Source organism: Anabrus simplex, chromosome 1, assembly GCF_040414725.1.
Source record: "Anabrus simplex isolate iqAnaSimp1 chromosome 1, ASM4041472v1, whole genome shotgun sequence".
In the NCBI taxonomy this organism is placed as follows: Eukaryota; Metazoa; Arthropoda; class Insecta; order Orthoptera; family Tettigoniidae; genus Anabrus; species Anabrus simplex.
In genome coordinates this window covers 1,228,618,350-1,228,640,907 of record NC_090265.1, presented here as the reverse complement: position 1 = coordinate 1,228,640,907, position 22,558 = coordinate 1,228,618,350, and the positions used below count along the sequence as shown (strand labels likewise).

General features: G+C 40.7%; 1 protein-coding gene across 1 annotated transcript in view; it reads right to left on the bottom strand.

Annotated features, from left to right (window-relative positions):
* The window catches only part of cdi (center divider), a 749,111-nt gene extending 740,959 nt beyond the window's left edge, over positions 1-8,152 (bottom strand). The window contains exon 1 of the mRNA XM_067152029.2: positions 7,843-8,152. Within this exon, the coding sequence (XP_067008130.1) occupies positions 7,843-8,136 (294 nt within the window). The 5' untranslated portion in view covers positions 8,137-8,152. The remainder of the gene's footprint in view (positions 1-7,842) is intronic.
* Between the last annotated feature and the right edge of the window lie 14,406 nt (positions 8,153-22,558).

Sequence of the window (22,558 nt, the reverse complement as noted above, 5' to 3'; positions counted from 1 at the left end):
AATGATCATTTGATCATTTCAGTCATCCAGCATAAGATGAATTTACAAACTAATTTGGACGGATGATAATTTCAACCATGTGAATACGCTCGTTAAAGGGGAAAGTGGGGTTTCGTGTTATAATTGTCAAGCGATCCAGGGTCATCAGACTCACGGAAATTAATTCTGCTGTTACAGTAATTACTGCACTTTATAATACTTCAATGTATTTCTTACAACTATTTGTAGTTCGAACCCCACTTTTGGTAGCCCTGAAGATGGTTTTCCGTGGCTTCCTATTTTCACATCAGGCAATTGCTGGGGCTGTACATCAAGGCCTCGGCTGCCTCCTTCCCAATCCTAGCCCTTTCCCCTCCCATTGTCGCCATAAGACCAATCAGTGCCAGTGCGACGTAAAGCAAGTAATAAATAAATAAATAAAATAAAAATTATTTACATAAATATATAGAAACGGAACTGCTGTGATGTAGTTTTTTTTTTTTGTTTTTGTTTTTTGCAATTGGCTTTACGTCGCACCGACACAGATAGGTGTCATGGCGCCGATGGGATAAGAAAGGTCTAGGAGTGGGAAGGAAGCGGCCGTGGCCTTAATTAAGGTACATCCCCAGAATGTGCCTGGTGTGAAAATGGGAAACCATGAAAAACCATCTTCAGGGCTGCCGCCAGTGGGGTTCGAACCCACTATCTCGCGGATGCAAGCTCACAGCTGCACGCCCCTAACCGCACGGCCAACTCCCCCAGTATGTAGGTATTAGACAGCTAAGTGACACTGTCACTCGCTTCCAACAACGGTGGCCGTGGTTCAAATCCTGGCCAATTCATTGGCATTTTTCAAATAAAAATGAGATCATTATGGTTTAAGATTCTACGCGAAATCTAAGATTTACGATAGTAATAGTGATGTAATGCTTTACTTTCCTCCATAAAACCATCTAAAAGTACGAATATGTAGGTGACCAGAAGCTTTCTGGTTAGTGAGTTCCATATAAACTCGTGACTTGGCTACGAAGAGTGTGAAGTGATAAGATATATAAGTCAGAAATGACTTTTTTAAAAGTAAAATCTCGTTCCCTTTCAACCTTGACGATGGTAGGTTTGCAAGCTTCCAAGAACCTTTCATTTTCCGATCTCCCTTGCGCCCCTTCCTTTCACTTACACGATCTCATCATTCTTAGTGAAGACCGAAACTTTCTCCTTCAATGAATGTTCCAAGGGACTTGCGGTTTTTCTGTTAACCATCTTTGAACAAAAGAAAAAAAACAAACAGAAAGAGGCACTTTACCGAGCGAGTTGGCCGTACGGTTAGGGGCGTGTAGCTGTGAGCTTGCAATCGGTAATTAGTGGGTACGAAACCCACTGTTGACAGCCCTGAAGATGGTTCTCCGTGGTTTCCCACCTCCACACCTTAATTAAGGCCACGGTCGCTTCCTTCCCACTCTTAGCTCTGGCCTATCCCATCGTCACTATAAGACCTATCTGTGTCGGTGCGACGTAAAGCAAAACTGTAAAAAGAGGCAGGCCACAACACTAGTTACAAATCGAGGATTGTGGCGACGTTTAGTAAATTCTCAGAGGCTTGCAGACTGAACGCTGAAAGGCATAACAGTCTATAATGATAATGTATGGATGTATGTATGTACTTGAATCTGTAAACCAGTGAATATTAGGTTACAGTTTTGGCCATTTCCTTACAAATTTATGACGCGGTCTTTTCCATAATTCTAAGCACGTTATATACTTAAAATAGCAAGGCATGGGTTATCCAGCAACATCAAGACAGATGTACGTTACTAGGTTGTTTGTGAATTAATCTTTATCTAAATACGCTGGCACCGTACAATTAATTGAAGGACCGTGATCTGATTCTAGACAATTGCAAACAGAGGAACGCATTCTCAGGTGTATTTGGCAGCGCTGGGGTTGACATAGATTCTTGTCAGAACTCTTCTTGCATCAAGGACGTGTAACACTCATTTGATTTTTCTTATCAAGTTACCGAGGAGAATAACCTGTATAATAGCTCTTGTGTTTTATATAACAGTGTGAGGAACTTCAACTTCATCCAGAAAGAATCAATTCGAAACATCATTCAAGCGAATAATAATAATAATAATAATAATAATAATATTAATGCTTTTCACACATTGTCATGGGGTCGCGGGAGCGAACTGTGTCGTACATGTGGACTAATAATAGTAATGTTATTGGCTTTACGTCCCACTAAGTACTTTTTCGGTTTTCGGAGACGCCGAGGTGCCGAAATTTAGTCCCGCAAGAGTTCTTTTACGTGCCGGTAAATCTAACGACACGAGGCTGACGTATTTGAGCACCTTCAAATACCACCGGACTGAGCCAGGATCGAACCTGACGCGAACCGTATATGGAGACATTTATTCACTGTTGCGAGCTCCTGTAATGGTTGATAGTATTGCGTTTTGTGTATATAAAGAGGTTAGTACTGAGATGAACATCACATCAAGGTCTAGTTCCAGAGTAGAAGGAATTAACCGGACGCGGATAAAATCCCCGACCTGGCTGAGAACAGAAGGCCGCAACGCTGACTTATCACTCAAGGAGCCGGACCGAGTATATAATAATAATAATAAAAAATTATTATTATTATTTTCCACCGAGCGAGTTAGCCGCGCTCTTTGGGGCACGTAGCCTTGAGCTTGCATTCGGGACATGGTGGGTACGAATCCCACTGTCGGCAGCCCTGAAGGCAAGTTTTTGTGGTTTCCCGTGTTCACACCAGACAAGTGCTGGGGCCGTACCTTAATTACAGCCACGGTCGCTTCTTTCCCAGTCCTAGTAATTTCCTATCCCACTTGCTCATCCTCTTAAAACTCTCTCAGGAAGTCGCCGGGACTCAAACAAGTTACTAAGGAGGTTCCCGTTTGGGAGTAGACTTCTCCACTAGCGCACCCCGTATTGCCCTGTTCAAAACGGTACGTTAAGTTCAGCAATGCCTCCTCATTTCCATTTAACTGGACTGCACCGTGCTATTGCTAATTCAAGGACGTGTCTAAAAATAGACTCCTGTACCATAATTAATTCAAGTAGCTGAAGTACTCCCCAGAATACTGGCACGGCGGCATTATGAAGGAAATTACGAGATAAATTTGTAAAGTACCGTAAATAAGCAGCACTAAATCATCCAGAACGCCTACGTCCACCAAGAAATACAGTACTTGACAGAGCCAAGAAGCAACAACACTGTATGAACAACACTAGGATCTCTTCGTCGGAACACGGGACAACGCTCAATGATGATTATATGGAGCAGAATATTAATGTCAGTACCTTTATAGAGAGGGCGTTACCGGGCAAGTTGGCCGTGCGCGTAGAGGCGCGCGGCTGTGAGCTTGCATCCGGGAGATAGTAGGTTCGAATCCCACTATCGGCAGCCCTGAAGATGGTTTTCCGTGGTTTCCCATTCTCACACCAGGCAAATGCTGGGGCTGTACATTAATTAAGGCCACGGCCGCTTCCTTCCAACTCCTAGGCCTTTCATATCCCATCGTCACCATAAGACCTATCTGTGCCGGTGCGACGTAAAGCCCCTAGCAAAAAAAAAAAGAGAGGGCGTTCGTGGAAAATAGTATTTTGTGGCAGAGAGCCTCTACATTTCTTTTAAGGTGCTGGAGCCATGTTCTAACACATTACTGGGCACTTTGAGATGTGGCATAAGCTACAGGACCGTTATGTCTATCTGTGTTTCTCACACACGTTATCGGAAAAGAAACGGCTGAGGCCTGTATGATAAGTATACCACTTCGGTGTTGTCCGCCTCCTTGGCTCAGAGAGAGTGCCCTAGCCTACAGTGCAACGTGGAAGAAAGGTTAGTCCGAATCCTGGTGAGGCTGTCCAATTTTCATCGCGGATGGTTAATTCCATTGCTAGAATAGAACATTCACCCATTTCTTTCCCTATTTTACTCAGACGTCCTAATCACTCTTAACAACGGAGTACGAGCTATCTAACTAAGGTAAATAGGGCCGCTACACTGTCTTCTCTCTTCTTCTCTTTACTTCGATGTTGAAATGAAAAATCCACAGCCTGTTTCCAGCCATTTGACCGGGTCAGGAAAGGAGTGAATGAAGCCCCCATCTAGCGGCGAGGACAGGAATTGTGCCGGCTGCCGAAGCCTGTCGCACTCCTCTGGAGCAATGATTAATGAATGAAAGATGAAATGAAATTGGAGAGTGTTGCTGGAATGAAAGATGACAGTTAAAACCAGAGTACCCGGAGAAAAACCTGTCCCGCCTCCGTTTTGTCTAGCACAAATCTCACATGGAGTGACCGCGATTTGAACCCCGGAACCCAGCGGTGAGAGGCCGGTGCCCTACCACCTGAACCATGGCGGCATCTTTCCTTTGACGTTCCTTTTTTAATTCAATAATCAAATGAAATAGAGACCGTGGTTGAAAGAAAGAAACAAACAAACAAACACATAAACAAACAGCTTTTCCTCCATCTTTCTATGCATACAGGATTTACAATACAACATACAGGATAAATCGAGAATAATAATCCGTCTGAAAGGAATATGAACGAGCAACAGACACACAAAAGTGATCATGGGGTTCATCATAAAGTCTGTCCGGCTAAATGGTTAAGATGCTGACCTTTGGTCACAGGAGTCACAGGTTCGATTCCCGGCAGGTTCGGGAATTTTAACCATAAATGGTTAATTTCGCAGACACGGGGGCTGGGTTTATGTGTCGTCTTCATCATGTCATCCTCATCACGACGCGCTGGTCCCCTACGGCGTCAAAACAAAAGACCTGCATCTGGCGAGCCGAACTTGTCCTCGGACACTTCCCGCATTAAAAGCCATACGCCATTACATTTTTATCGTAAAGTCTGAAAAAATAGGCCAAATATAACCAGTTATTCGTCTCGCCTAACGACGACCCTAAAAAGCATCTGAAAGGACAATATTACATAGCAAAATAAGTCGTCAACCAACGAAGTACTGCAAACAAAGCGCCTCGTACCGTACGATGTTCCAGTTATCCAGGTTGAGCTGGTCGGTTAAATTCTCATCGGAGGAGAAAGTTTTCATTAAATTCTTCGACCTCTTCACAAGAATGTCGTAGTGGTTAAGACCTAAATACTATGCTGCGCACCGCAGTTTTACACATCGGATATTAGATGTAAAGCCTAACACACTTCAGACAACGAACGCAACAACATCTGTATTGACCGAGCTCGATAGCTGCAGTTGCTTAAGTGCGGCCAGTATCCAGTTTTCGGGAGATAATGGGTTCGAACCCCAATGTCGGCAGCCCTGAAGATGGTTTTCCGCGGTTTTCCATTTCCACACCAGGCAAATGTTGGGGCTGTACCTTAATTAAGGCCACGACCGCTTCCTTCCCACTCCTAGCCCTTTCCTGTCCCATCGTCGCCATAAGACCTATCTGTGTCGGTGCGATGTAAAGCCAATAGCAAAAAAAAAAAAAAGCATCTAATTGCTCATCTTCTATCGCTTTACAGTAAAGTCGCTCAACTACAGGAACACATGACCCTATATTTTACTTTACACAGATAAATTAGACAGTTCCTTCTTTTTTTTTTTTTTACAATTTGCTTTGCGTCGCACCGATAGAGAGAGATCTTATGGCGATGATGGGATAGGAAAGGCCTAGGAGTGGGAAGAAAGCGGCCGTGGCCTTAATTAACGTACAGCCCCAGCATTTGCCCGGTGCGAAAATGGAGAAAGCACGGAAAACCATCTTCAGGGCCGCCGACAGTTATCTCCGGGATACAAGCTCACAGCTGCGCGCCCCTAACCGCACGGCCAACTCGCCCGGTAAATAACTTAAGACACTGTTTCCTTAGAACGGCCATATCTTATGTCTATGGTAATACAACCAGAGCTATTACTCGCAGCATTCTATTATTTTACACATGAACATGTCGCATAAAGTGACCTTGATAATGTTTTAAGGAAATGAACACCAAAGAAAACTTTAGTACTGTTGCTATTCTGCCCTATATTGATCATACGTATGTAACATTTCAAATAAAATCTTAAGCACCCTATTGTTAATCTGATCTTGGGTGAATAAAAATAATATGATATACCCAAATTAATTAATTAGAGGAGCACCCACCGTTATGCCTACATGAATTAATACTGTACACACTGAAGTATTCCACCCTTACGTCGATCCTGAGTAGTATTTTATAAACGACTTAAGCAACCAACAGCTACACTTGGATAGTATTTATGATGATGCTGCTTGTTCTTTAATGGGGCATAACATCTGGGTCATCAGCCCCCTGGATAGTATTCTACTCAAGAATTAACAAATACAGAAGTATTAGTCCTACTGGGTGGTACAGTATCTTATACCGGTACACGAATAAATATAGGAGCACCATATAGTTACGCTAAACCTGGGTGGTATTCTATATATATAAATACAGAGACACCCGGTCGTTGCGCTGACCCGTGTGGTATTCTTTGCGCGATTCAGCAAATTGGAGAAACAAGTCGCTGCTAAAAGGTTAAAATGGCAAGTGCAGTTATCCATGACGATAAATTTAATGAAACACAAATGATTCAAGGTGCTACTGGTATGCCACATGTCTTCGTGCGACAAGTACACAAGAGAGATAGGACACAGATTGCTTTCCCTGCTTTCACCTTAGTTCGTAAGAGAGAGATCCAGACTGTACACAGTACCATATGCGTGAACTAGTTGGCCATCAAATATCAGTCTAGAAAAACTCGGGAGAGTGGGCGGAGAATAATTAGCCACTCTACTGACAATTGCCTTGAACGGGAGGTCAAAGGTTCCTATCCCTTACCTCGCCTCATTCGAAGTTAATATCGTGCAGCCCAAATCAGACTGTCCATAGCAAAGAAAACTTGAATTTACATCATGACAACAAACTCTCCGCCCCGCACGGAAGTAAATACAGAAAGTGAAACAAGTACTATTGCACGCCGTCAATAAAAATATACGGGATCTTAATACTGCCTCGCTAGTAAATGCCGTTGAATACACACTCAACTTATTTTTTAAATACATAGAAATCTGGGCGGAGAAAAACGAAAAGTAAACACTTTATCCCCTTGTTCATCGATTCGCGAGCTGTGTTATGAACTGCGGAGTTAACACCTTGGAAGACTGTTACATCTATGAATATATTCAAGGTCACATGTACGTCGTGGGCGATTACTTTTAAATTAATATATAATAAGAAATTATGCTTTACAAAATTTGTATTGAAAATAAATCTGAAAGGACTGAAGAATGTTTTCATTATATTTTCAGCTATACAATGACTTGAAATAATCATGATCTAATTTGGATTAAAGCTTCGTATGTACACTTCAAACGGGTCTCAGAATGTTCAACGTGACAGTTTGACGAGGCAGCGTCGCATTTACTCCTTACCTCAGTAAATCTAATGGCATGGCCTGCAAGGAATAAGGTCTGCAAAATTAAGATGATTTTCGATAGTTTCAAAATTAGGAAAATTTGCTAGCAAAGACAATTAAATAACGTTACCATGAATGATTTAACGCATAAAAATACACCGAAACGTCAGTTCAGATGAATCAAAAGTCGACAGTCTGAAGGGATTTGTACAGTTAGTAATATTGTAAACATAACTCAGGGAAATGTTATTTATCTTATGCCAGTCGTGTTTGCAGACGGAATAGATATAATTTAATCTGAACATTCTCGAATACACAGTTTAACGGGCAAATATTTTCAAATTATACATAAAACAGCACCGAGAGAGAGGAGACATAGAGTGAGAGACGTTGGTGCAAATGCACTCTAAACAGACGTAACACTACTGATGGTATTGGGTACTAACCTTGAACACCTCCGAAAAGAATCCCGAGCCTATTTTCTCACAGGTGAAGTCATCCAGTCTGTTTAGGGCTGCCACAGCATGCCGTAAAGCTGCACACGAAGAACCGACCCTGGACCGTTTAGGTGTTGCCTCCAGACCCTCAGCACAGTTATCCACAGGCAACACGGTCTGCGATACCGGTGAGGAAACTGGGGTGATGAGGTCGCCATCACATATCCTAGGCTGTTTTCCATCACTAAACTGATTCTCACAATATCCACTATCACTGCCACGACCACTCGATTTGCCAAGCATGTTGATGAAAATTGTAACTCACAAACTTTTCCGCTATTTTGAAAAAAAAAATGTTTTCACGTTATAAACTGATACATTTTTAATATACTATAATTTCGGCAAAGCATATAGCAGTACGAGAGCTCCCCTTCATTCAGTCACTAAACAGTGACCTACCTGTCACTCAATTTGGCACACTGTAAATATTAGGCCAATTTATTTTTTAAATAAGCACACTGCAGTGAAAAAAATAATGCACATATATCGCATTAAAGACACCACACAAAACGTCCGTATGCCGCATGATATCACATCACTTTCTGTCAAATTGTGGTAAAAAGCGTTAGGTAAATATTTCGAATGAAATTGTTTCTCGGAGTGTCACTTAGCATCAACATGTTGTACGTCCGCGATTATGAGTGAAAAGAAACAGCTGGTACATACCTAAGCTTTGAGTTTACTCGCCGATCTATAAACATATTTACAAGAGCACGCTCATTCATTCACATACAACTCAGCTTCGTGGAATCCAAATCTACACTGGCTGGACTTTCACAAACACATACTCACGGCAGCCATTGATAGCTTGCAGAGCTATCTGCTGGAGAATCGTGAACTAGCAAACGAGCATGACGTACACACGTGACATCAACTCGTGCTCTACCTTGCAAGATAGTGCCAGCCGCGCTTCTTTCGATAAAATGTTTAGATCGCGGTTTTGAAGGTTTCCGGGAATTTAATATGTACAGATAACGCGTTGTCAATGAAATGTCACGTAGCATCTCGTCATTAATCTGTCGCCTGTCCATTACTAAGAGAGGCTAGGAAGGCAAGCAAATGGTATTACCCTTTAGAGTGGAAGATGTTAACTCTCAAACAAGATAGAATGTTCACATTTCAAATATTCTTCGAAACAACCAGCCTACTCATGGATTCATATTAATCTGTTACGCAAGACTACATTCTTCTTCTTCTTTTTCTACCGCTTTTCCCACACCTGTGGGGTCGCACATATGGATTTGGCCCTGTTTTACGGCCGGATGCCCTTCCTGACGCCAACCCTGCATGGAGGGATGTAATCGCTATTGCGTGTTTCTGTGGTGGTTGGTAGTGTAGTATGTTGTCTGAATATGATGAGGAGAGTGTCGGGACGGACACATACACCCAGTCCCCGAGCCAGAAGAATTAATCACAAGCGATTAAAATCCCCCACCCGGCCGGGAATCGAACCCGGGACCCTCAGAACCGAAGGCCAGTACGCTGACCATTCAGCCAACGAGTCGGACCACGCAAGACTACATTACTTTGTATTATTTTTACAATTTGCTTTAAGTCACAGATAGGTCTTAGGCAACGATGGAATATTAAAGCGCTAGGAGTGGGAACAAAGCTACCGTGGTCTTGAGGTATAGCGTTCAATAATAATAATAATAATAATAATAATAATAATAATAATAATAATAATAATAATAATAATAATAATAATAATAATATTTGTTTCTTTTAAATTACTGCAAATATACAATGTTGAAGAATGCAAAATATCCCATAGACTAGGATGAACTCCATCGTGTCTGGTTGAAAATGGGAAACCACGGAAAACCATCTTCAGAGCTGCCGATAGTGACGTTCGAATACACTATCTCCCGAACACAAGCTGATAGCTACGTGGCCCATACCGCGCAGGTACTTGCTCAGTACTACTTTATTATTATTATTATTATTATTATTATTATTATTATTATTATTATTATTATTCCGCTGTTTTTCCACGTCCTGGTGGGATCGCGGGTGTGATATGTGTCGCACACGTGGACTTAGCCCAATTACACAGCCGGATGCCCTTGTTTACACCAACCCTATGTGGAGAGATGTATTCACTTTTACGGGTTTCCGTGGTGGTCGATAGTGAAGTGTAATGCGTTTAAATGAAGAGGTATTTATTAAAATAAACAGAAACACCCAGCCCTCGAACTACACGAATTAACCAGACAGGATAAGGTCCTCTTACCGCTCCCCAGAGTTCGATGTTCGATTCCAGACCGGGACATGGGAATTTAATCTAAACAGATGATTTAATTGGCTCAAGAACTGAGAATTTGAGACGTCCCCAACATTCCTGCAACTCACCCATCACACACAACAGTATCCTCCACCATAATAATATATAGCCTATATTATCCCAAGAACTGCAGAAGCCACCGACCCTTATCGAAAGGTCTGCTTTACAAGGGTTGCATCCGTCTACAAGAGCCACACGATATTATTATTATTATTATTATTATTATTATTATTATTATTATTATTATTATTATTATTATTATTATTCTCTGTGTAGGGGTAGCGTGCCTGCCTCGTACCTGGAGGCCCCGGTTTCGATTCCCGGCCAGGTCAGAGATTTTTACCTGGATCTGAGGGCTGATTCGTGGTCCAATCAGTCTACGTGATTGCAATTGAAGAGCTATCTGTCGGCGAGATAGCGGACCCGGTCTAGGGAGCTAAGAATAACGACCGGGAGGATTCGTCGTGCTGAATACACGGGCTGAGCAGCGGTCGCAGGGTAGGCCATGGCTCTTCGGAGTTATTGCGCCATAGCGTTTCCTTTATTATTATTATTATTATTATTATTATTATTATTATTATTATTATTATTATTATTATTATTACCTTGACTGAAAGGTCACGGTCGCAACCTTCAGTTCAGAACTTCCTGCGTTCGATAATAATAATAATAATAATAATAATAATAATAATAATAATAATAATAATAATAATAATAATAATAATAATCGTTGATCTTAAATTACTGCAAATATATCATGTAGAAGAATGCAAAATTTGAATATTCAATAAACGGACCTCATCACTCATCACCAATGAAGAGGGGCTCCATTGTGCGGGAAAATCATCCGAAGTCTTCATTCTTGCTAAACAGAGGAAAACAACATCTGATATAAAACACATCATAGAAGGCGGGGAAGATTATCCTGGGTTCAAAGTATTCGTCAGTGCCTTCACATCCACGTTACAGCAACTTTGACACGGGAAGCAGAACATATGAATAATCACTCCAATAATTGTCACCAACCTTTTATGAGACGAAAGAGAAGATTAAAGGACTGCCGGATTGAAAGAATTTTTCCCTTCTAGTTTATAATGTGTTGGAAGCTATCAACACGGAGCACTATTAAAACGTCCTTAAAAAGTGCTTGTCTTAGCGGGGATCAAATCCGGTATCTTGAAAAGAGAAAGACGACTAACCGACTCTTTCCCTGAGCTCAGAAGTACTACTAACTGCTTGCAATTTGAGGCATTCCTATAGTGTACGGGTAGTGTGCCTGCCTCTACGCGACGGCCTCGGATTCGATTCCTGGCTAGTCCAGGGATATTCATTCTGGACTTAGGGTTAGAACAGGATTCATTCAGCCTGGTGATACTAGCTGAGAAGCTGCCTGATGTGGGGGGCAGCGGCTCGGTCACAAAATAGAACCAATACGGCTGAGAATGTCGACGCACTAGCCACGTGGTACTAAAAAATCTGCAAGCTGCTGGCTAGGCTCTTGACAAGCTAAAGCCCAAAAGTAGCTGTTTGCACCACAGGTTTGCCATTTGATTCAAATGCGAAATTCTAAGCTGCTGGTTAATATGAAACTGGAATAAATGGAGTATCTCACCTACTAACGATGTGCATTCTCCCCTCCTAGAGGGAAGTATTGTGTAAAAGAACGAATCAAAATGTAGCAAAGGTTACTAATGGATCAATGGTATTATGTAAGAATGAGATGAATAGCGCTGAACGGTCGGTTATGCATTTGTTCCATACACAGCACTATGAGCTTCAATCCCGAAAGCCTTAAGTGAAATTTAAACGCGTAGGACTCATCTCATTGTCAGTACAATTTACTAGCAGGTTGTCGGGGAAAAATTCCTACACTCGAAAGTCTCTTGAAATATATATGTGGGGAGCATGAACACCAAGTGAAATCATTGACTGGCTTTTTACCAGAGTGTCCGCGGTTTGAAAAATTTCACGTCGCTGTGGTTCGCATTCCACGTAAAACTGGAGGTCTCGTGGATATGATCATGATGTCAATTGTATTACTAGCAGAACATACCCGATGCTACTGACTTTTGTTAGTGCCCTTAATTGACGTGTAATTTTTAAGTAGCAACACTCTGCTGTCCAGTCTGAATTAGCAGGACCTAACAAGAACCGGCCAAATATCCAGTCGAACAGCGCTCGGGCGGCGGGTGCTCTGGAAAGCGTGCTCTAACACATACAGATCCGCCTCTATGGTGTAGTGGTTAGTGTGATTAACTACCATCCCGGAGGCCTGGGTTCGATTCCCGGCTCTACCACGAAATTTGAAAAGTGGTACGAGGGCTGGAACGGGGTCCACTCAGCCTCGGGAGGTCAACCTCAGCCATCCTGGAAGTGATTTTCCGTGTTTCCCACTTCTCCTCCAGGTAAATGCCTGGATGGTACCTAACTTCCTAGCTGAGTCCAAGGGAAAAACCGACCCTGGAGGGTAAAGAGATAAAGAAGAAGAAGAAGAAGAAGAAGAAGAAGACATAGAACCGAACTTCTTGGAGAACTGTTAGAGTTCTAAGGAAAATGCATATGGTCTTTTTTGTAGAGAAGTAAATTTAAAGTACACGTGTTTGGCTTTAATTGGTGATACAACTAATTATTATTTGCGCATTGTTTTGGTTTTTAGTGGAGAAGACATGTGCAAGTTCAGTAAATACGTACATTTTATGGCTGACACAGAGAAAAGGTTAATCACCGAAAATTTAGAACATTCTTGAACTGAATATCTGAGCTATCTCCATACCAAATTTCAGCTCACTTGGTACAGTACAGGCACGATTGGGCGAGAAATGAAGAGACACCATCTCATTTTAAACGCGATTTCTTAAAATAATTTCAAAAATATTATATTTTCAGATCAATATCTCGAGGCAAGTCCACCTGCTGGCCATGATCGTTAAGACGTTGAAGTTAAACGGTTTGACACCGTGATTAGCCGGTTCGAATACCGTGGGTCAAAAAAATGTTACCATCAGAATGTTGGCCGGCAGGGTAGGGGAGGTAGTGGTACACAGTTTTTAAAGCTTGGATTAAATTCCAAACCTCTCCGCAGTGCTCATATGGAGTGCGGGCATATGACGCTGTTGATGGTGATTCGTCCTTCCGATGGTGACGTTAAAACTTGAGCAGACCCTTGGTGCTATTTGACAGGAGTAGGCTATGTGCCGGCACCGGGTTTCACCCTCTCCCTACCTACTATCCTATATTACGTCATTCATTTAATCTCATTGACTCCTCTTGTGAGGTTGACGTCCAAACGGCCTCCGGTCATAAAAACTCCACGACAGATTCATCTCACTTCATACCCAACTCTGTAGAGAAACGGGAGTAGGGTTGGACCAACAATCAATCAATGGATCAATCAATCAATCAATCAATCAATCAATCAATCAATCAATCAATCAATCAATCAATCAATCAATCAATCAATCAATCAATCAATCAATCAATCAATCAGTCAATCAATCAATCAATCAAACATTTCGAAGGAAAACATAGCAGAATGAGCCCGTCGTTTAGTTCCACACCTCTTATAATAACTGTACCGGAAGGTACAATCACCCTGTTCATTGAAATGATTGGAGAATGCCATCTACAAGCTAAAACGCGCAACAACTAACACAAAATATTTGAACATTTCCCTACAGATGTCTCTACTACAAACCTATGTTATGTCCTCTGGTGCGAAGATTGACTATTAAAATTGTAAAGTAATTTGATATTTTAAGGTTTACTAAACTGATTTGATTATTCTTTGTTTTGGTGTGTTAAAGTTTGCAACACTTCTATCTCTTCCCGCCAACTTAAGATGTTGGCCTATAGAAAATTTTGTATATATATTTTTTTAGCCAATTAACTATGTTGGCGTTAATAAAAGTAGGAAAGATCACAATATGAAGATAAAGTTGGAATTCAAGAGAACAAACTGGGGCAAATATTCATTTATAGGAAGGGGAGTTAGGGATTGGAATAACTTACCAAGGGAGATGTTCAATAAATTTCCGATTTCTTTGAAATCATTTAGGAAAAGGCTAGGAAAGCAACAGATAGGGAATCTGCCACCTGGGCGACTGCCCTAAATGCAGATCAGTATTGATTGATTGATATGTCTTGTATTTATTTAATTACCCAAATAAAATTGGCCGTGTGTCGGGCCTTAGCCCAGAGTTTTCTGGAACCTTCCTCTTGGGTATAAAAGCTGGCACATTTTCGGACCAAGTTGTCTTATTCATCGCTCTGTGTGCTTGTGAAGGGAGGTGGAGGTGCCTCGTCCATCGTCGAGAAGTCCATCAGCTCAAGGTAATGGAAGTCCTGGTTTAACTAAGTGATAGTCTTTGAAAGCTAGCTCGAAGGGAAGGTTTCCAATCTTCAATAATGTAACTTTAATTTTCTAAAATGTAAATTTCAAACTTCTAATGTAAATTTCTAACTTCTTATGTATATCTCAAACAAGCGAAAGGAACTTAACCGTAATCAGGGAATAGAGAGCGAGCGACCCTCTCGTGTTCCCTATCAACTTATTTCGAGGTGACTATGATTTTGTAACCTTTTTCTATTTGTAATCTTTGTAACTTAAATATTTCCTTCATCTAGTCACTTCAGTAGCATAGGATTAGCCTCTGTAACTTCGGGCCATAAGCCCAAATAGGGTTTTAAGCTTTTCATTGCAAATTTCTAGGAGCGCAAGTCTCCACCTCCACCCAATTTTGATTTTTGGGCCAGTAACTTTAACCTATTGTTTTTCACGAAGGCCCGGTAGAATGGGTATTCAATACCCCTGTGAAACTCGATTTCGTTCCTTTTATGTTAAGATGTTAGACTGTTGAGCATATAAGACAGTGAATACTGTTGGATTATGTTAAATGTAGGTTGTGCCTTTGACAGGCCTGGTAGATGTGAAACTTTGAAAATAGATTCCAAAGGGTAAATTTATCGAGCAAAGATGCTCTTACAAGTGGTGTCTTTTTGGCTAGTGGTTTTAATAAGCAGTAGTGGTCAGTGATTCACTCAACCCATCTATTTTATTGAAAACATTAAAATTTTCGTTACTACTACCAATTAATTCTTCCATCTTACTTTTAATCTGTTTACTTATAAAGTTAATCTGTTTATTACAATTTTCATTACTAGTATCAAACTGTTTTTCCATCTGTTACTCACTATTTTCGCTACTACTAATCATTTCTTCCATTTTGCTTCTTAACTGTTTACTTATAAAGTTAATTTGTTTCTTACAGGTTTCATTACTGAACTCGGTCATTCTAGCCATCAAAAAATTGAAAATATGTTGGTTCATCCCCCCTGAGACTTCCTTTTGAGTTTCAGTGTGCTTCTCAACTTCTGCACTTTCCTGAATTACCTCAGAACCTTCCATCGTGTTCACCTGCTCCCTATTCTCAACCTCACCTTGGATGTTCGTAGAAGCAACAGCCTCCTCGTCACGTGACTTGCCATTGTCTTCCTTGTTCATCTTTGGTTCACTAGTAATAGTACGTGATCTCAAATTAATTTCCCTCTTCAAATCCTTTGACTTGCCTCCAAAATACAAATATATAAGGCACAATTACACTCCTCACATTTACCGGTTATAATCCCGTTGGCTTATATATGCATATTCATCCCAGAATCAACCTATGGTATGCTGCCATTCAGAACAAGTTCTGAATTATTCAAGTCCCACGTTGCGGTGACACTTTGTGATTAAGGTCACAAATTCATGTAACGATAATAGAATGACAATCTAGAATATCTCTAGGGTGTGACGTAATAAGCTTACTTTGACAGCATAACATATAGGTTCTGGGAAAATGACATTGAAGTTTGGTTTCCCAATTAAAATTTGAGGTTATCTGACCTATCACTGAAATAAAACAATTAATTGTATTTGATACTAATCAAAATATATTCTTTAAATTTATAATTGAAATGTCAAGACTTGTGACAATATAGATGATAATATAACATTTTAAAATTAGAACTAAAGAAACTCTAGGCATTAAATTTGAAATCCTCTTGATCGGACGTTTAAAAGTTATACAAGAAATTTATCCCTACTGGTTCACTTAACAGTACCTTCAACGCTTTGAGTGTTATTATGACGTATTCCTTTGGGTTGGTATCAGCTGTAGGTATCTCAAACCTAATTTGGTGATGTATCCTTTTAGTTTCAAAAACGAGATATAGCTTGGCTTTAAATTATATTCACACATCACAATCAACTTTACAAGTAATTCGCTGATAAATGTTAGTCCGCATTACGACGACTCAGTTTTCGGCTGTCACCGAAATGACACAAGAACTCGACCGAACAGATACACGAAACACACTCCGAACGTATAATCCATTTGATCACTGACGATTATGTATCCCTGCTACTCTTCTATCTTCAACTAACTGACTGACCAACTGTGGCCTCACTCTCCAAATGACTATCCATCGAGCAAGGCTCCATCCATCTGACTACAACGCTTCATGGCAAGCCTCTCCATTCAACTCCTTCCAACCAACTGATTCTAACTGACTACCTGTTGTAGGACACAGCCCTTTATATAGACATTAGTTGTCACATGGCATAACATCCATGTCATCTCTAAAAATAGCCATGATGCCACTCCCACCCAGCTATCAAGTGTTACAAACTGTTATGAAATAGCCTCTGGCAAAGTAGGAACTTCCTGAATATTATATCATACATATCTGATATTAGGCAGTAAGTCTCACTTTACATTATTTTGATGCTAACACACACACACACACACACACACACACACACATATATATATATATATATATATATATACTAGCTGATGTACCCGTGCTTCGCTACGAGATTCTCAGAAAGACTGACTTGGTGGTTTTCCTAACTGAATTCAACATAGGTCATTACAAAAACGTCAGTAGGAATGTAGCGATTGAAAGCAATGTTATCATATAAAATACTCGATCAAATGAAAAACCGCACACTTTCTCACTTTCAACGAACAGTACTACGGTGCCGATCTAAGAGTCCAAATTTCCAGAGCTGGAATAACCAGGTCGCAGACTGCCGTGAAAACTCCTCTGTCATTATTCCGTTAAATATGCACACTACTCATTCCAATCAGTGGCTCAGAGTAGGGATTGTATAGCTCGAATACTATGATGAACCAGTGTGTTACGTACCAGATATATCAGAAAATGTATGAACCAGAGGAATGGCATGCTAAAGAAGAAAGTTATCTTACATCCCAGCTACTTCCCACCAATATACAGGCAGGCTGTTACAGTCGGTACGACCAAGCGAGCTGGCCGTGTGGTTAGGGGCGCGCAGCTGTGAGATTGCATCCGGGAGATAGTGGATTCGAACCCCACTGCCGGCAACCCTGAAGATGGTATTCGGGAGATGGTGGGTTCGAGCCCCGCTGTCGGCAGCCCTGACGATGATTCTCCGTGGTTTACCATTTTCACACCAGGCAAATGCCGAGACTGTACCTTAATTAAATCCACGGCCGCTTCCTTCCACTTCCTAGACCTTTCCTATCCCATCGTCGCATAAAACATATCTGTGTCGGTGCGACGTTAAGCAAAAAAAAAAAAAAAAGATGGTACTCCGTCTTTTCCCATTTTCACACCAGTCACACCAGGCTGTACCTTAAAGCCAAGGCCGCTTCCTTCACACCACTATTCATTTCCTATCCCATCGACGCCATAAGACCTATCTGTGTCGGTGCGACGTCAAGCAAATTTAAAAAAAAAAACTCGGTACGCTGCAGTAATCCGATCTATCGGGGATGAGAGGAAAGAGAAGACATAAAGCACATCACAACAAACAATTGTCAATGTAGTGTTATTGTTGATAAAGTTTATGAGCTTTCTATATTGCAGGCCTTCACATTAGTTTTCTTTCGACTCTGTGATATTAGGGAGTCTTACAACATTATTTATATCGTAGACTGTAGTTCCTTATTCTCAGACTTTACATACCGATTTTCACTAAATTCTGTTTACCCATTTTCTCGTGACTCGGCGCTGATATGGACTTAGTAACAAAAATCCAAATTCATGAATATCTCCGATTATATGCGGTACGGTAACAATGTATAAGACATAAGTGATCAGAAATTTAATAACTTCTTACATAACTTACGACATAACTAAAGTTAGGTTAGTTATGTAGTATTTATCGATACGACCACTAATAACATAAATAACTTATTTGAGAAATACATTTCAGCCCTTCCCCTAAACTACCATTTCACTCAGCGTGAATAAAATAATTTGTAGCCTAGATTGCTGTGGTTCATCACCCGTCATTACATACCGATTTTCATTAAATTCTCTTTAGCCGTTTTATCGTGATGCGTGTATATACATACAGACAGACAGACAGAAATTACGGAAAAGTAAAAAATACATTTCGTTGTCACTGTGGACATAACCGACACAGAAATACCATTCTTTTCAAATTCTGAGTAATGTACGGACAAAACTCTTATTTTATATATATAGATTACATTTCAGGCCTTCCCCTAAACTACCATTTCACTCAGCGTGAATAAAATAATTTATAGCCGAGCTTGTAGTGGTTCATCACCCGACATTACATACCGATTTTCATTAAATTCTCTTCAGCAGTTTTCGATTGATGCGTGTACAATCAGACAGACAGACAGACAGACAGACAGACAGACAGACAGACAGACAGACAGACAGACAGACAGACAGACAGACATTACGGAAAAGTAAAAAATGCATTTTCTTGTTACTGTGGACATGACCGATACAGAAATACCATTCTTTTCAAATTCTGAGCAATGTACAGACAAAACTCTTATTTTATATATATAGATACAATAAATTAAATACAATGAAGCAAGCGATAATTAATTAATTGATACATAGCGAAATCAGATTACATAATTGAATCAAACTATAATAATAGTTACAATAATAGTAATAATAATACAGATACAATGATAATAATACAAATATAATAATAATAATAATATAGAGAAATATTTGTAACGGGATTTGAACCGTTACAGTGCTCAGGTGAAAATTGTAAATGCGGGCTTCAAGCTCAACCTGTAAAATTGTGATATAAGTATTCTAGACCTCTCTAAAGGCATTGTTTCAAGCCTACGAACTAAACCTTGTAAATAACTGTTAATTACTTGGCAAGCTATTAAGATTGTGTTAGTCGCTTAGCGAATTGCTTTGTTAAAATTTAACATCTAGAAAGAAAGAGGAAAAGGAGAAGGGAAACTTAAGGAAAGAAATAAAACTGCTAACTTTAAAGTTTTAAATTAATTTTCTGATCGTCTTGTATCGGCCCATTCATGCCCGCACCTTCTTTCACCTCTGTGATCCACACAAAGACGCTAACAATTACCATCGTCGCTTTGGACTCCCTCTATTTCCCTTACTTTTCAAGGCCCAGTCGATTATTATCCTAGACAACCTATTCTCTCCATTCGCCTCACATGACTGTATTACCGAAGCTTGTTAATACGTAGAGCTTCATTAATCGAGTTTACAATAACTTAGTTTTTTTAATCTCCTCATTTCGAATACCCTTCTGAATTTCTTCCTACCTGTTTGTACCAGCAATCACCGGGCGAGTTGGCCGTGCGCGTAGAGGCGCGCGGCTGTGAGCTTGCATCCGGGAGATAGTAGGTTCGAATCCCACTATCGGCAGCCCTGAAAATGGTTTTCCGTGGTTTCCCATTTTCACACCAGGCAAATGCTGGGGCTGTACCTTAATTAAGGCCACGGCCGCTTCCTTCCAACTCCTAGGCCTTTCCTATCGCATCGTCGCCATAAGACCTATCTGTGTCGGCGCGACGTAAAGCCCCTAGCTATGTACCAGCAATCATTCTCGTTACTTTCATATATGTTGCTTCTAAGTTATGAATAAGATATCCTGAGCTCACCCAGCTTTCACTCCCGTAGAACAAAGTCGGACTGAAAACAAACCAATATAAAAACGGTTTCGTCCGATAGTCCGGTAGCAGCTTCTTTGCTATATTTTTTTTTTCAAATATAAGCCAACATATGTAACAATTTTATGAAACGATTGTTGTTACAGTTTAAACCGAGGTTATTTTAAATTCTGTAGGCATGATCTTGGTGTCATTATTTTTCAAATCTACCCAAGTTTAATGTGCTACTTGTAGGGTTCGAATTTCAAATTCCTATTGCGTTTTGAAATTATAAATTTTAATTTCATTTCTCCCAAACTTTCGAGTTTCGGAGCTTTTAGAACTCTTGATGTTGCCCTGTCAGAAATCTGAAGTCAATCTATTTTTTTTTTTCCTAGTTGCTTTACGTCGCACCGACACAGATAGGTCTTATGGCGACGATGGGACAGGAAAGGACTAGGAGTGGGAAGGAAGCGGCCGTGGCCTTAATTAAGGTACAGCCCCAGCATTTGCCTGGTGTGAAAATGGGAAACCACGGAAAACCATTTTCAGGGCTGCCAACAGTGGGATTCGAACCTACTATCTCCCGAATACTGGATACTGCCCGCACTTAAGCGACTGCAGCTATCGAGCTCAGTAAAGTCAATCAGAAACGATAATTTGCTAAGGAACATTTTTGGTGTAGGCCTACACAGGCCGACGTACTTTCACCACGCTCGGAAAACTCCAGACCGTCAATATGTCGGCTATAGCCTTTATATCAATAAACTTATTTCAATGCTATTTGTGCTTACGCAACCATGGAACCTGGTCTGTGAATAATCCCTACCACAGACTATCAATATGTCGGCGATCGCCTTCATATCGGTTAACTTAATTTATTGCAATGCTCACGTAACCATAGTACTGGTTAGAGAGCAAGCTATTTCACGGTTCGGTTTTTCGTAAACAATTTCGCAAGTAATAATTTTTAGAACTAAACAAAACGCATGTAATTATATGCCAGATTCCTCACAGATTGTTTGTCCAAACATGAAATTCCGCCTAGCGATTTAGACTTGATATCGTTTCGGGAGATAGACAGACAGACAGACAGACAGACAGACAGACAGACAGACAGACAGACGTCATTAAATTCGTATATTTATTATTATTATTATTATTATTATTATTATTATTATTATTATTATTCACTGAATATAAATTTAATGGAAAATTATACCAAATAGACATATACAGAAGAGATACAGAGACTGTCTGAAAAATGCTAAGACAGACCGTGCAGCGGATACAGGCTCAGACCAGAACTTGGTGGTGAGAGACGTGAGTGTAAAGTTGAAATATGACCTAGATGCTCTAAAGGAGAAAGGTAGTACTGAGGATTGGAAGACAATTTTATGGTCAAATGGGACAGAAGAGATAACGAAGAGCGTGTAAATAAAAAATGGAAGAATATGTGGGAAAACCTTAAGAAAGCTGCTGAGAAAGTCATAGTGTTCTGAGAAGTTCAATCCTATTAGGAAGGAGGGGCAAACGAAGGTAGGAAAGAAGGAAGCTGAAGACAGTGGGTATTGTGAAAGGGAAAGGAATGTACAGAAGCCTGAATAATGAACTGTAAAGGGAAACAGAAAGGGCAAGAGAAACATGAAAGAGAAATGTGAAGAAATAGAGAGAATGGAAAAATAATGAGGAGTATTGCATAGAGTGGCTATGGAATTAGTGATCGGTGGTAAGAGGAGGAAAACTGGAATGGAAGGATGGCACGGTACTTAGTGAACCTCAAGACGTGTTGAAATTGTGGCAAAAATATGTAGAGAATCTGTGCGAATCTAAGGAAAAACCAAACGAGATTCAAAAGGAAGTAAAAATACCGTTCCGAACGAGTTGGCCGCGTGGTTAGGGTCGCGTAGCTGTGAGCTTGCATTCGAGAAATGGTGGGTTCGAATACCTCCGTCGGCAGCACTGAAGATTATTTTCCGTGGTTCCCCATTCTCACTCCAAGCAAATGCTGGGGCTGTGCCTTAATTATTTAACTTTATGTTTATTTTTATCAACAAGTTTCATTCCGTACCCTGAAGGAGATTTGGATTGCTGAAGGTAAGGGGGTTGGCGACCATGGCCAATACTAGGAACTGTCCCGGCCTTCGCCTTAATGCAGGAGAACGTAAAACCACGGAAAACCATTCTCAGGACAGCCGACGGTTGGGACCAGCCGCTATCGGGCCACTTGTAACCCGAAGCCTACTCTGCATCCACCGACTCCGAGTACAAGAAAGTAGATAAGCGGCCTGGAGTATCGGCAGGCAAGAGGTGCGTACCGGAGACCACAGTGCAGCTGCAAGCGGACCAGAATAAAATTATCATCCTCACCCACTTCAGTTTATTCCACGGCAGTGAACAGGTCTGGGAAGGAAAGGCACTGTCCTTTTTTTTTTTTTTTTTTTTGCTATGG